The 15,578-nt window shown below is 40.1% G+C and overlaps 1 protein-coding gene across 1 annotated transcript; it reads left to right on the top strand.

Moving 5' to 3' along the window:
* The first annotated feature begins 518 nt into the window (after positions 1-518).
* Positions 519-14,687, top strand: LOC124266418 (cell wall protein DAN4-like). Its single transcript, XM_046701227.1, has 4 exons — positions 519-889; positions 9,092-9,788; positions 11,285-11,413; positions 13,725-14,687. Exons 1-4 carry the CDS (start codon positions 608-610, stop codon positions 13,976-13,978), a joined length of 1,362 nt encoding a protein of 453 aa, XP_046557183.1. The 5' UTR covers positions 519-607; the 3' UTR covers positions 13,979-14,687.
* The last annotated feature ends 891 nt before the right edge of the window (positions 14,688-15,578 follow it).

The following is a 15,578-nucleotide window of genomic DNA, read 5'->3' as shown; positions in this document are numbered from 1 at the left end:
TGACGGTACCCTCTGTTGACTGTGACTCTCTGCAATCTGTATCATTAATATGAAGTGGTCTTGTATCGATCACTCACTTCGCCGACCATAATAACAAACAAAGAATCGTTGGTGGACACACGCCACTCAACTTTCCATGTAACTTCAACCAAGCAAAACGACCAAAGGAAATTGTACTCGAGAAAACTTTCTGTTATATGTTTTGCTACTTGGCCGGCACAACTTCAGGGAATGTTTCTTCATCATCACGAAATGTAAGATTAATTCCTTCAATATATTGCACAATAGTCTACTAGATTTATGATTGATTTGCAAATCGATCTGCTTTTATATGCATCGAGCGATTCATCAACAGTTTTTCATTTCCTTATTTTTAAAATTTGGTATTGATTATAAATGATAAAATGAAAGAATCTAGGTCCTTTGTACATTGGAAACCCATTCAAAATTTCATTGACGACATTCCCGCATGGGTAACCATAGGGAAGCACCATAGGAAGCCTAAACATCAGTGTACAGAGACCGTCGCAAAGTAAAGGACAGGCGTTTGACAAAGCTCAGCGAGAGGCAGAAAGGTTTTAGAATTCCCAAGACCAACATCAGCAGCATGAAGACTATCATCTTGATGCTGGTGTTTTCAAGTGTGTCATCAGACTGGCTGTCACAGATAGGTGGAGAACGGGACAAGCTGTTACCTGGTTATGTGTATCAGGTATTTCAGACGGGTACAGTGAGACAGTGTTATCGACTCTGTGGGTATTCGGCCAGGTGCGCCTCCGCCAACTGGATCTCGACTACTGCTGAGTGTCAACTGAGTACCAATGCTGTGGGTATATTGCAAGTTTCGGCGAACAACGTGTATCTTCCTGTTCATCAGTTTGCTACACAGGTTGGTAGTTTCCATGTGAATTATTGCATGTGTTTGGGGGGCAGCCTTATAATACAGACCCGTACAGCTTGGGGTCGGGGGTAGGGTAAAACCAAATTAAGAAAAAAATGAGTCAGTCAGTTAAAGCTTATATATGTGAATCCGTATGTTTAGATTTGACATACTGTTCATTTTTGTATTTCGACCTGCCATTTGTGACGATTCGAAAGATTCATGCAACTGCAATTATTCGACATAGCTACAGAATTTATGATAATTATGCTCACAGAGGCATGCACTGACGCTCTCTCTCTCTCTCTCTCTCTCTCTCTCTCTCTCTCTCTCTCTCTCTCTCTCTCTCTCTCTCTCTCTCTCTCTCTCTCTCTCTCTCTCTCTCTCTCTCTCTCTCTCTCTCTCTCTCTCTCTCTCTCTCTCTCGGGATCGGGATCGGGATCGGGATCGGGTAGTCAGGCTCGCTGATTTGGTTGACAAACGTATCCCAATTGAGAGTTAATGACAATGAGAGATTTTGTTTGTTTCGTAAATTGGATGACAAAAATGTTATTGAAGATGAATTTCATGTACTCCTTAAGTCTGAACGTTTTTCTGATTTAAGGTTAAGATATATTCAGAGCCATCTTACTGCTCTTCTAATGACATAATTTATGGAGAGCAGAAGGGGGCAAGAAAGGGATGTTGGGGGTGCAAGGATCAATTTAATGTACAAAAAATGATTTTGGAAGAGGCTAAAACATGTCACTGCAATCTCTCTATGTGCTGGACTGCTTACAAGAAAGCATGCGACTCTGACCCTCACGTATGGATTCCGAAGTCTCTGCGTTGTATTGACCTCCCTGGGCGACTACTAGTACTTGATTTGCTCGTTTAAAGAAAATCTGGAGCTCAGACCTAAATGCTCAAAACAAGGTCACCAATACTTTTGCTGTGCCAGTCCTTTCCTACTTCTTTGGAATAGTTGATTGGACAAAACAAGACATCCAGAGTCTTGACCGCCTGACCAGAAGGATAATGCCTGATAACAGAGCCCACCACCCTCGTTCCTCTCTTAATCATTTATATATGCCAATCAATTCTGGAGGTCGGGGATTGATTAATGTGGAGGCTCTTCATGATAGAATTCTTTTGTGTACTTTTGCACATATATTTGTCAGATGATCCTCTGGTGATGCATGTCAAGACTCATGATGAAAGCAAGGAATTCCACAGCTATTTTAAGCGTGCCAAGGCTGTTTGACAGAATCTGAAATTTGAGGTTGAATTTGTGAATGGCAATGTACTGCTAGACCGTACAGAAATGGGAGTAAACCAGGTGAAGTCATTCACCAAGTCTGCTCCTTCGCCTGGATGAAGTCGGTTGGTATTAAATGTGAAACCGAGGGCTTTCTTCCACGGAAAGCGAGGTGGGGGTCGAAGTCACAATACTGCGCGATAAATTTCTTGCTACATTCACATGATTAACGTCCACTCACCAGTATGTAGATACTAGTCAATGTGCGTCTTTATATTTGGTCTTATAATCCTAATTAGTTATTATCATACTTGTATGCATTTTGAAACTAAATAAAAAGCAGACAATCTGCTGATACTTATAGTGAATTTATAACAGAACTGAAATATATAGACATTTTATAGTTTGCCAATGTGAATCATAATTCGCACACACACCCTAGTGTATGTTGTCTGTCTCATTACACTTCACGGCGAAAACAATGATTCTGTTGAATGCTACGACAAATGAAAAACAAAATGCAAATATTATAATTAAAACAGATTAAAGTTATAGGAACAATGTCAGGCTATTACCTTGTTCGAGGAATGTATCCATCAATATCCACAAAAACGAGTGATATGTCATTCATCTGCAGCTGTTCCAAGTGATGTGTCTTTTAACAGTTTAATATACGAAAAAGTGATAAATCTTTTCAGGTATTTCATATTGGTGTATAGTCTCATCGGTCACCCAAGATAGCACACCTGGCAACTAATTGCATAATGTCCGCCTTTCTTTAAAAACAGTAATTTAGTTAGCCAATAATGGGCAATCAATCAATGTATTGCCAGTTAATCCTTTGAAAGAAGGACGTTGTTTTTACGCAGACACCGACACGACAGAGTGTATTCAGTATAGATTAGTAAATCTACATACATAAACACTTACTACCTTTTGACAAATCCGCTGTGTAAGATTAAAGTAATTAATCAATCAGCGTGTTATCGGTTAATCCTTTGATCGATGTTTATAATGTTGAATATTTACTCCAGACACAAGAAATGCCAAATGGGAACCTTTGTCGGGTAATCTAAGTGTGTTACTACTAACTATACCTGTTATAAATTCATTAACTGGCCATCAAGTGAATGATGACAAATAACATGTAAAGGTTTACACCACCTAACACGGGTTACAACAAGGGAGTATTAATTGCTGTATTGCATGTGAAAACTTATGGGCCGACACTGTTTTGAGAATACAAACAGATTTTTACATGACATGATTAAATATCGAGGCAAAACAACACAGAAATAGGATCAATTTGGATCAGTCATTATACAAATAAGGCCTAAGGACACCAAGCGATTTTGACAGAATCGTCTATGAAAACAAGTTGTAACTCGGAAACTAGGCAAAGCAGGAGACAAAATTAAATGACAGTAGATTGTGAGAACATATAGCTTTCATTTTCCACAACAGTTGTCACGATTTCAGGTTTATACAAACCTGTAAACAAGATAATTTACCCCCTGAAATGTAGATGAATTCTGCATCGGCCCTCATATCTATTCCTCATATGACGTCACAGAGACGCCCCGCTCTGATTGGTTGAAATTTCGTTCGCGGGTGAGAATTGTGCACTGTTGTCAAAAAGGTCGATTTAAGTTAATTAAAGACCGAAGTGAGTAGTTTTAATGACGGGGTTTCATTTATAGCGATGCCAGTTAGTGATTTATGTATTTGTACCCCACTAGAGTATATGTGATCTTTAAACAAAATATGAACATGAAATGTCGACTTTGCAATGAATTTACAGAGACTGTCCAACACCTTGTCAGATGATGCCGTTCTTGGCACAAACAGCATATCTTAAACATGATGACATGGCTCGTTGCTTTTACTACCGTTTCCGCCATGCCTGTGGCTTTGACTCTGAGGTCCATCCATGGTACGACACTGATCATGTCCAGGGCGTCATTGAAAATGATGCCTTCAAACGTCTGTGGAATAGGCCCATATACAACCTCAGAAGAATTCCTGTCAACAAACCTGATCTTGTCCTCTTTGATAAAGCTAATGAATTTATTTACATCATTGAATTTTCTGTCCCTTTTGACAGCAGCGTGATTGGCAAGATTCAGGAAAAGCATGCAAAATATGCAGACCTCGCCTTTGAAATGTCTCGCTTTCATTTTAAGTACACTGTCGTCAAACTCCCCATTGTTCTCGGTGCCCTTGGTTTGGTACCTCCTGATCAAGGTGCAAATCAGGAGAGTGCCCGAGCAGAGCCCTATCTGGGTAATGCAAAAGTCTGCAGTGTTGGGGAGTCTACATATTCTCAGGAAAGTTCTTGGTGGGTTCGTCTAGGCAGCGTTTCCTGGGAGACGTCCCATTCGCTGTCTTGGCTGCGTGTAGAGCAGGCAAAGGCCCAGAGCTGATGATGAGCCTTACCAGCCTGACTGTGCCAGGATCACCCGAACCCTCTCTGCTGCATTTTCATCTTAATCTGTAACACATGATAATAATTAACAACATGTCACCAGTAATATCACCCTGTCTTGTCCTCTATGCAACACATTAATAACACAAGATCTCTACTTTTGTACCACGAGGATTGGACATGTGATAAAATGGATCTCCGATAACCTGCCATCCGGGGCGCTGCAATTAGCTGTGGAGATTCCCCTGGATAAGTATGAAACAAATGATGCAGATTCGATTCCCAGTTCGGCGCCGGCTCTTTGTTTTTAGGTTTGCCAGGGCCATCGTGGGTTTCACAAAAAAGGTAGATATGTGAGACATGCATCATTTCGGGCAAACATTTAAAACGAAGGTGGCATGCCGTGATATATATTGAACACTGTTCAAAGCGGCATGAAACCAAACTCACTCACTCACTCTCTCACATAAAAATACAAGCTGATTGGTACGGTACGCAGTTGGCAAAGTAATTGAACCACACCAATGTAACATTACTGCCGGAATATTTATTTGTGACCTTGCTTTCGTTTCCAGACAGCGAGCGCTCTCGTTTAGGCAATATAACAATGCATTCCCTCACAAATCCATGACACTGGATCAATCTTTACTCCATTCATGACAGAGCATATTGATCAAATGATCGCGGAACGTTTTCAAAATCCTTACATACAATATATTGATCAAGCGGAACAAAACCAAAAACTGATCCAGTTATCTGACACTCGAAGCACACGTATTCCCATGTACCTGAACACCGGAGAGAAAGACGTATGAACATGTTATATAAAGAGTCGTTTCGCGAAGACTCATAGCCCCACCTCGACACTAATTGCTTATCTCTCCCATATCTTGATTCCAAACGTAAAAATGCTGAACAGTGCGCTTCAGGTATTATCTTAGGTTAAATATCTTAATTTGGCAATAACCGAAATAAGGACACAAAATATGTTTGTCAAATTTGTAAATATATTTCCGGTCTTTCTAACATACATTTGTACCCGAGTTGATCCACTGCAAGTATTGGAACCACTGTCTATTCAAAACTAACTGAACAGCTTCAGTCTCCATCTTTGCTTTGCTTTGAACGCAACGGGATATGCGTGTGTCTTTCTACATATAATACGTAAGGCAAATTGATCTCCTGATACATATGCTTGTGGATATCACTTGCCGTCAAACAAACATGTGAATAAAAACCAAGGCAATCACATAGCCCCGACAACTGAATAGTGTCCTACTCAACTTTTTCGCATTTAGATCTATTCAGAAAGATTCAGAATGAATGTCAAACAGGATGATTTCAACTTTCCTTTGTCAAGCACATGCAGCCTTTGTTGTTTCACGTCATTTGAGGTACAGTCTAGCACACTCTTTTACCAAAGGGACGGTGGATTAGTCTTGTGGTTAAAGCATTCGTTCGTCCCACTGAAGACCCGGGTTCGAGTCCCGCACCGTGGTATTGCTGGAATTTGCATGAAACTATATCCGCTTACTCACCCTTTTCACCAAGTTTTCAAAGAGCTTCATACGGCTCAGAAGTTGTTCAATGCGGGTTACAACACTAAGGGCCTCAGCGGAGTTTTCAACAGGTTTTATATGTGTGACACTTTGATGCCATAATGGCAAAAATGATGTCCGATGCAATTCTGACTTTTCGAATTTCTTCAGGCGAACAGCTGACGAGCCTTTGCATGTGTTTATGACGGGTGCCACCTGAATCGCAGGATACGCTCACCTTTTCGCGAAAACCTGGTATCATTACTATAACTATTTGACAGTGATTCATAAACGCAAGCTCTGGCATCGTATCTCATGGCGTCAATCACTGGATTGTCTGATCCAGACTCGCCAAAGGTCTGGGTTCGAATCCCCACATGGGCTCAGTGTATGAAGACAATTCCTGCGAACATCGTGCACAGCATGAACCATAATCTTGTGGTATATTATCTACACATTGCTGGAGTGTCAGGCAATGGCGGGGTAAGCACAAAGGTGCTGCACGGAATATGATTCATATCACCCCAGCAACACATGCATATCGGCCAAATGTATTCCAGGGTGATGATGCATTCAAATCTAAAATAAGATATATCTGCCTTCGAGGATAATCCAGTACACAATACATGTATAACCAGGTTGCCTAGGCGGCCCTTTATAACTCAGTAAACTCGGGTCTGATTGTCACAATCACTGTTAAGATGATTGCGTGTCATGTTTCACTCGCTGATTACGTGTTCTCGACCGTTTCATGTATGTGAAAAAAAGTAACAAAATTATTTCCACTATCAGAGTCATAGCGCCTGGGGTCGATCCTTTATTATCGTCTTCGATATCTTTGTGCTTTTGACAGAGGTCTTTCCACGTTACTGCTCAGAATACCTAGAGGCGTTAAGGAAATTGATGATTTATCATTATGATATGTTATACGGATTCATCCGGTTTGAACGTCGGCTTATCGATTCATACCTCAATAACTGACAACAACACTTCAATCTTTAAATATATCTAGCGTTGTATTAAAGTAGGAATATAATCTATTTTTCGTGTTACATGCCAACGCTCTAACGGCTTTTCAGCTTCAGTTATAATCCGTGTTTGTCGAAAATCAACTGATGGTTGTCATGTTAGGGGGGATGTTAAACAGCAAATGGTAATATCTGAAACTGTAAAACGTTTGATTTGCATACCCTAAAAACAAATCATTTTTTGATCGATAAAGAACAAAGAACTTGTACGCTACGATACCATCAGCTATTGCCAACGAAACTGACTATATTAATTGGCTGAAAGGTCAAAGAAAAACGATACAAATGTTGTAAAACAAAGCCCACATTATTTAAGTTTATATCAATTATATACTATCTACGAAATTAAAGCCATCTTGTTGTCAATGTTGTATTGGAAAACATTATACATTGCTCATGCAGCGCCATCTGTGGTTTATGGAGACATAGAATGCACGGGAGTTCTCAAGCTGAGGTCTAACCAACCGTCGAAGCTGATTGTGTTAGGTTCAGCTCAGGTTCAGTAACTTGCACCGGTTAATATATACTAATCAATAAGTCATAACAATAAAACTTCACCAACTAAACTTCTCAAGATTTTCGAAAACATATATTGACTCATTTGGACGTAACAACGCAAGTTAACATCAATAATCAGTCTCCATGACATCACTGTAGACATATTGATACTACCATAGTTACAGTACATACATGCATTGCGTAAAGCTTTCCTTGGTCATGGTCAAAGTTTAAAAATCAAACGGGGAGGCCAGCGTTAGGTCTCTTTCAACTTCATTTGTGACTGGCCATGCCAGGTTTCCAGACAATTATTTGACAACGTGAATGAACTAAGACAAGGTTTTGTAACATGATTGCAACTTTACTTATGTTTGGTCAGAAATGCGTTATGATTCTGGATTCTCACTATTCAAGTATGGATTCACGTTTGTGTCAAGTTCATAGTTGCGATAAGTACATGATATCTATCACTATATACCAGGATTTCAAAGAGCTTTATACGGCTCTTGCTCAGTTGTTCGATGCAGGTTACAACATCCAAGGGCTCAGTAACGCTTTCAAAAGATTTCATGGTTTTTGTGTAGGACATTTCAAAATTTGATGCAGTAGTGACATGAATGATGCCCGATGCAAGTCTGACCTTCCGAATTTCTTCAGTTGAACAGCTGACTAGCCTTTCATACGTTTATGGGGGCATTGGGGTATCCTAGTGGTTAAAGCGTTCGCTCGTCACGCCGTCGAAGACCCGGGTTCAATTCCTCACATGGATGCAAAGTGTGAAGCCTATTTCTGGTGTCCCCCGTTGCAGGAATATTGCTAAAAGCGGCGTAAATCCATACTCACTCACTCCATACGTTTATGACGGTGCCACGGTCACTGTTTCGCGAAAAGCGGTATCATCCCTATATGATAGTGATATATAAAGGCTTGTATATATGCTACCATCACAATTCTTTGTGGCTGGAAGAATTCGGTTTAATATTTGTCTTGTTGTATTCTACACAATACTTTGTACAGTTGATATTTTGTATAGTTCGTATTCTTGGGTTTTTCTGAGATATTAAGACGAATAAAGTCTCCAAACCTGCATAATTGTCACCTTGCAGCTTCTGAAAAATATCATGATGTGTTTCCAACACTGCTCCCGTCAATCCGGTTTGTTTGAAACACAACGATGTGTTCGGACATCTCATATCACGAAAAATGGCCCATACATTGGCTCTCGTGGGCTATAATTTCCAGAGTTTTGTGGTATTAATCGAGAGGAATTTCTTTAGAGAATGGCAATTTTGGGACCATTCCTGCTTTTCAAAGCTTTTTTTCCAGCTACTTACTGTTTGTTTTTCAGTTGTTCGCATGTTATTGAATGAAAATTTCATAATTCAGACTAGGTAAATGTTAATAGCTGTAGTTCAGTTCATCGGTAGTAAAATTAGATGTTTACATAACCAAACATCTATTTAAACTGAAATATTTCCTCCCCAGAATCATCCTTGCTCAGATGCACCCTGTGGACCTGACGAAATGTGTGTCCCTGTTAGCAGCAGTTCGGACTATGTATGCGCACTCGTCAAGGGACACACAAGCAACAGTGCTACACCTACTGAAACAACTACTGCGGTACCGGATACAACAGGGGCACTGACTACATCGCCCTCACCATCAACGCCATCTCCGACTACGACGGCTTCACCAACGACGGCACAAGTACCAACTACTACAACACCAGCTACGACTACAACACCTTCACCAGCGACAACACCAGCACTAACTACAACAACACCTTCGCCAACGACGACAACTACACATATTACTACAACACCTTCACCAACGACGACACCAGCACCAACTACTACAACACCTTCACCAACAACGACACCAGCACCAACCACAACACCTTCACCAACAACGACACCAGCACCAACTACTACCACACCTTTACCAACAACGACACCAGCACCAACCACCACAACAGCTTCACCAACGACGACACCAGCGCCAACTACAACAACACCTTCGCCAACGACGACTACACTTTTTACTACAACACCTTCACCAACGACGACACCAGCACCAACTACAACAACACCAGCTCCGACTACAACACCTTCACCAACGACTACAACAACACCCACAACCACAACACCTGTTCCAACTACCACTACACCTACAACTACTACACGTAAGCATACCGAAGTAAATCCTTGAAAAAGCTTTAATAGGCAATGAGGTCATAAGATGCTCTGGGCAGTTGTTCTGTATATCGGGGATACCAAACAACTCCGTGGGAGTCCGGGGCTGAATGATTCCTCTAGTTTATACCAGTCAAGGATCGGCACGGTATGACGTGTTAGGGGTTGCCAAATGGGATAAACGTTTACCAAAACATTGGTTTGATCCTCGGCAGGTTTTAGTACACTGTTTAAGCCCGGTGTTGTTTGTTCTTCATGTTATTTGGGCTGAAAGTAGCGGAACGTGCTTCACTCGTTATTAATTATTACTTATATTACTTATTCTGTGCCTCTATAATAATAATGATGATGATGATTACGATCACGCAATGCATGGGAAAATAACTGGGTCGTTTGTCTGTTACGTCTCACCAGATTGACTGAAAAGTGTTATCAAAAAGTGCAAATCTAATACAGCTTCAGGGCCTGATGGCATTCGAAACCGGTACTGGAAACTGTTCCTCTGTGTCCAAACACCATTACTTCACTGTTTCAATTCTCTTGTGGACACATGCGATGTTCCTCCATGGTTCTGCAATACTCTTTCACAACAAATGAGACTTGACTGATCTAAAAAACTTCCGGCCAACCACAAGTTTGAATACTCAATATAAATATTCACAGGGTGTTTGACAAACCATCTTACTGCCCTTCTTATGACATAATTTATAGACAACAGAAGGGAGCAAGAAAGGAATTTTGGGGGTGCAAGGATCACCTTTTTGCACAAAAGTTGGGTTCGACTAGGCAGCGTTCCCTGGGAGAAGTCCCATTCTGGGCTGCTGTCTGTGCTGCGTTTAGAAGGGGCAAGGGCCCTGAGCTGATGATGAGCCTTACCATCCTGACTGTGCCAGCATCACCCAAACCCTCTCCGCTGCATTTTCATCTTAATCTGTAAAACATAAATGGCACTTAGTTCCTCATCATAGCACTACACTGCATACACTGCAGTAGAGAGGCATTTTCCTGGTAATTTAATCTCTAAAGAACGTTTCGAAGAGACATGTCTTCAGGCAGCTTTTATAGATTGTTAATGTTTGGGCTTTCTTTAATCCCAAGGGAATATCGTCCAATGGTGTCGGGGCCATGTAAGCCAATGATCTCTGTCCATACTTTTTGAGGCGGTTTATTGGTACTTTAAGAAGTAACTGATCAGCAGATCTTAGTGTTTACCTTGACTGGACGATACTAAGACAACCATTCTTAAGCATTTACTTTTCATTTCCCAAATGTTTTACACGATTTGGTTGTCCTATCTTCAGAATAGAGACAGTATATGTGTATCTCAAGTTCCTAAAACTTGATCCCATTCCGTCTGGGGAAATGTGTCACAAAAAGTCTTCTTTCGCTTTTGTTACATGTCAATGGTCATTGTTCGATATAGGGAAGTACGGCGGTTACAACAGGTTAACACATCCTTAGCTTAATGTCTGTTCTTTTCACTCAGATGATGGAACGTGCGTGACAGACAATGACTGCAGTTCTCTCCCCTTCACCAAGTGTTCCCAAAACCTTTGCGTGTGTACCGTGGGCAGCGATATGGATAATACCACTGGCGTATGTCGATCATTAACAGGTATGTTAGTTGGATGATTGGTTGTTTAACGCCACACGCAGCAATATACCAGCAATTTGGCGGCGGGATGTAAATAATCGAGTCTGGACCAGACAGTACAGTTATAAATAGCATGAGCATCGATCTACGCAAGCGCCAACCACGTCAGCGAGTCTGACCACCCAACCCGTTAGTCGTCTCTTACGACAAGCATGGGTTGCTGAAGACCAGTTCTAACCCGGATGTTCAGGGGCCTTTGATACATGTAGTGAGACAACCCGACCAACATCAATACCGCTTTGGTAGTACATACATGGTACATGCAATAACATGATACATATGGATATTACTTTGATATACAGGAGGCTACATGACAATGGTGCAGACGAAAGCTTATTTCTCACATTTGACTAAAGTTCGTCCTAACATTAACGACAACATTAACAAACTTAAACACGTCAAAGGAGACCAACCGGAAGAGCATTTGATGAGATCTGAGGTTCTCATCAATTGTTTCTGCCTGTGAAGATCATGGTTAGACTTGGTCTTAAGATTGCAAGGAATGCTCTGTTCTGACACCCATTTGCATGGAAAGAGCATAGTAGAAAGAAATAGGAAATTAAACATAGATACAATACAGGAATGTGATGTGTTTAAACGAAACTGTCAAGTTTCTGTGCAGGGCGACGTCATGACTGACGCAAAATCACGCAGAACGACAACGGTAATAATCTGCATTTCTGGCTTCTTCCCTTTCTTAAAATGAAAACGATAAAAACATGTAACAATACACAGATAGTCAGAATCATTCTGATTACTTACATCTCACATTTATGTACAAACGACCCCTGAATCAAGGGATGGGTCCTCGCAAAACCCATGTCATCCGCCATATTTTTTATGAAATCTCAACGGTAGTGATTTCATACGTCAACATTGTTGTACATATTTGGCAATTTCTCTGAGGTGAAGGTCGGTAGAATAAAGCAGCCTTCACATGGCAAACTAAAGTTTGACAACACGTGTTGTCAAACTCGAGTTTGAGAGTGTGAACATTCCAACAACTCGCCACCAACACCAATTTCAGAGTTGTCAAACTGATGTCGAGAAATAGGATTGGTCTCTATTCTCACCAACTTTTCCATCAAACTTTGGATGTTGACAAACTCGAGTTTGACGTGTGAACTGAACAACCAATCGCAGTCAACGAAATTGTCACGTGACCGCACCGATACAGACATGACGCTCAAATGACACGAAAGTTTGACAACATGTGTTTGGCGTGTGAATACGCGAGTTTAAAATTCAACAACATGTGTTGTCAAACTTTAGTTTGCCGTGTGAAGGTCGCTTAAGGGTAAACACAATCACCATATCCCGCCGATTACACTTTCAGTATCATAATGTAATCGTTCGGTTATTTTTTCATGAAACTAATTTAATTATCTACATTAAGCCTTGTTCAATATCATATCATACGTGGGAATAGGGTGTACGTGTTTTATTCTTTGAAAGTGTTTGTAAAGCATATATAAACATTTACACAAGTGTTAACAGATGAAACGTAGGCATCATGTACTTGTACAATATGTATTTAAGTTCCTGTGATGTGCAGAGTTACAGTTTGGTATGTAACTCTTCGTCAGAATAATTTCCAATATCGAAGTCCAGTCCACGATACAACCTATCCTTTCTTTGCTGAACTGGCATCATGAAAGCAGCGTTAGCCATGAACGCCATTTAATTTGCGAGATAACCACACTGTTAACAAGTTAGCGGCGGTCCTTCGGTGTGTTTTGAACAACCATTAACCCTCTGTTATTAGTTAACAGTCGGTTAAATGTACTTAACGGCTGGTTAAAAGATAACCGAGTTTTGAACAACCGGGCCCAGCAGTTTATTCTTTAAGGTTTTTAAAATCAAATGATATTTTTTAAAAAGCCTTTGAAGTAATATTGGGTGCTGACTAGATACGAATACAGTTCATGTATTAAGATATTTTTAATTGAAAATCAAACATGTGATAAAATCAACAGATTCATAAATATTTGACTCCACAGATAATTGGTCATAGTCAAATGAAAGAATCAGGCGTTCTCTAGTTCTTTTGAGCAGTATAATGTCACTTAATGTTTTGTCTGATCACCGCTTTTCGCGCCATGGGTGAATTTGGATGAAAGCATTTCATTTCTTTCATGTGTTATTTGAAGTATATGTTTCATGAAGATGCACGGTGTTCAGCTATTTCATTTTGCAGTTTGAATTAACACAGTTAAAATATAGTCGATGCCATTTTAAATTTAACTCATTCACTCATTTCTTGTAATTGTAGAGTGTTCCTCCGTCGCATCCGTCTTCTCCAGCTTCAAGGACAAGGCCATCACAGGCGCTAACACTCAGAGCATTTCGAGCAAGACGCCTGCAGAGTGCGCACAATTGTGTATAAACGCCTCGTTCGTATGTAAATCGTTTGAAATGTTTTTCAGCACCTGTCTATTGCAGACTGTCAGCTGGTATGACGTTCCAGAAGGTGAACGTGGGTATAAGAAAGGTGTCGACCATTACCAGCGTAGATGTAATTGGTGAACTTTGATGCACTGTCCGGTGTCATTCTGTGCTACTGTTGGAACAGTGCCGGTGCACATCAGATTCTCTGTATATGGGTACATTGTTGTCATTGAAAACGCGGCAATGCACTCTTTCAGGCCTCGAACAAATGCCTGTCTATGTTTTTACAGGCACAAGGATGATACGAAAAATTGAAGTGGTAAAGAAATGAAATAAGTCTAAACTGATATTTGACATCTCAGGACACAATTTAATTGGTGTCGCCACAATTAATCACAACATGAAACATATATGAAATATATCAAACATTGCACAAAAGATTACAAAGTACAAATATATATTCTGCAATATGTACAATTCAATTGGATACTCTAAGTAGTACAACATATTAATGTCTCCAGGCTTGTCTTCAGGTTGGACAGTTCTCTCTGGAGGACTTGATACTTCTTTTTCTTTGGGGGCAATCTGTCTGGGGGTTCCATCGGAGTTCAGCCTCAACCCAGTTTGTGGTCATGTAATCTGCGATCTGCAGACATCTGTTGTCCTGAGACATGTCTGCTAGGAGTTCGAGCAAGACATCTTCCACCTACAATGCAAAAACACAAAAGCTCCATAATGTTACCTGGTAGCACTTAGAAATGAAATGGTTTGGTTTCTATAGTATGATAATACATTATATACTACCCATCAAATGTTTAGACTCACTTACAGCACTAACTATATGTTATGTATATATATGAGGTTACATCGAAGATTAATTTCTCCACTAACTTGGGGGAACCAACTGCAAACCTTATGCAGATGAATTGCACGAGGATCAACCATCAAATTGCTAAAAAGCATGTGCAAATATCGTGCATGTAAACACCTGTTAAGAAGTCTTGTTAAGAATTCACCAATTTCCAGAGTTTCATCATTTATTGAACTCATGACACTAATCTTTTCAACGTTACGAATTTGTTTTACAATACATCAGTTCACGTGTAAACAGTATCTTTAAACAGTATGAAATATTTTGCAAGATCTAGTTTAGAACAGTTGACAGAAGAAAGTGGCTACATTTACACTAGTAAGTCTAAACCTTTGATGGGTAGTACATAATTACACTTTTAAGAAACAGTAATAAAATGGTTTGGTTCTTATGGTATGATATAATGTAATATATAATATCTGACTATATAACATTGTTATAAAACAGTAAATGTACTTACATTTGCCACTGGAACTAAAGGCAGACCAGCACACCCACAAAGGAAGATCATTTGCAGGCGGCATCGGGAGAATCGAACTGTCGTAACTGTGCATGAGCCATTGCAAAAATGATACTAGCTTTTGTAAATTAATGTTGTTTGTACAATATGAAAGATATGTAAGTGTACTGTATGGCACTGATTAGTTGAACAAATTAATCACTTTCACTCACATTGATTGAGTGAAGACATTAATCAGTATCATTATTATCTCAGTGAGCTAAACTCAGTAAATGAACTCAGTAAATTTAAATCATATGTCACCACATAGTTGAGAATTTTACAGCACCCAGTGACTTAATCCCTTATAACAACACCGACACAACATTAAGGAGATTATACTGTAATAACAATATTCTACTCCACGG

Source organism: Haliotis rubra, unplaced genomic scaffold (assembly GCF_003918875.1).
Source record: "Haliotis rubra isolate DU_JTF1 unplaced genomic scaffold, ASM391887v1 Scf1255, whole genome shotgun sequence".
NCBI lineage: Eukaryota > Metazoa > Mollusca > Gastropoda > Lepetellida > Haliotidae > Haliotis > Haliotis rubra.
Note: the sequence above shows the minus strand (reverse complement) of the source record. Positions and strands in the feature narration are given on the sequence as shown.

Excerpts from the sequence above, each read along its gene's own strand:
- LOC124266418 (XM_046701227.1), top strand. The coding sequence starts at position 608 with ATGAAGACTATCATCTTGATGCTGGTGTTTTCAAGTGTGTCATCAGAC. Across the intron at positions 890-9,091 it reads TTCATCAGTTTGCTACACAG|AATCATCCTTGCTCAGATGC; the intron begins GTTGGTAGTTTC and ends TTTCCTCCCCAG. Across the intron at positions 11,414-13,724 it reads CGTATGTCGATCATTAACAG|AGTGTTCCTCCGTCGCATCC; the intron begins GTATGTTAGTTG and ends TTGTAATTGTAG.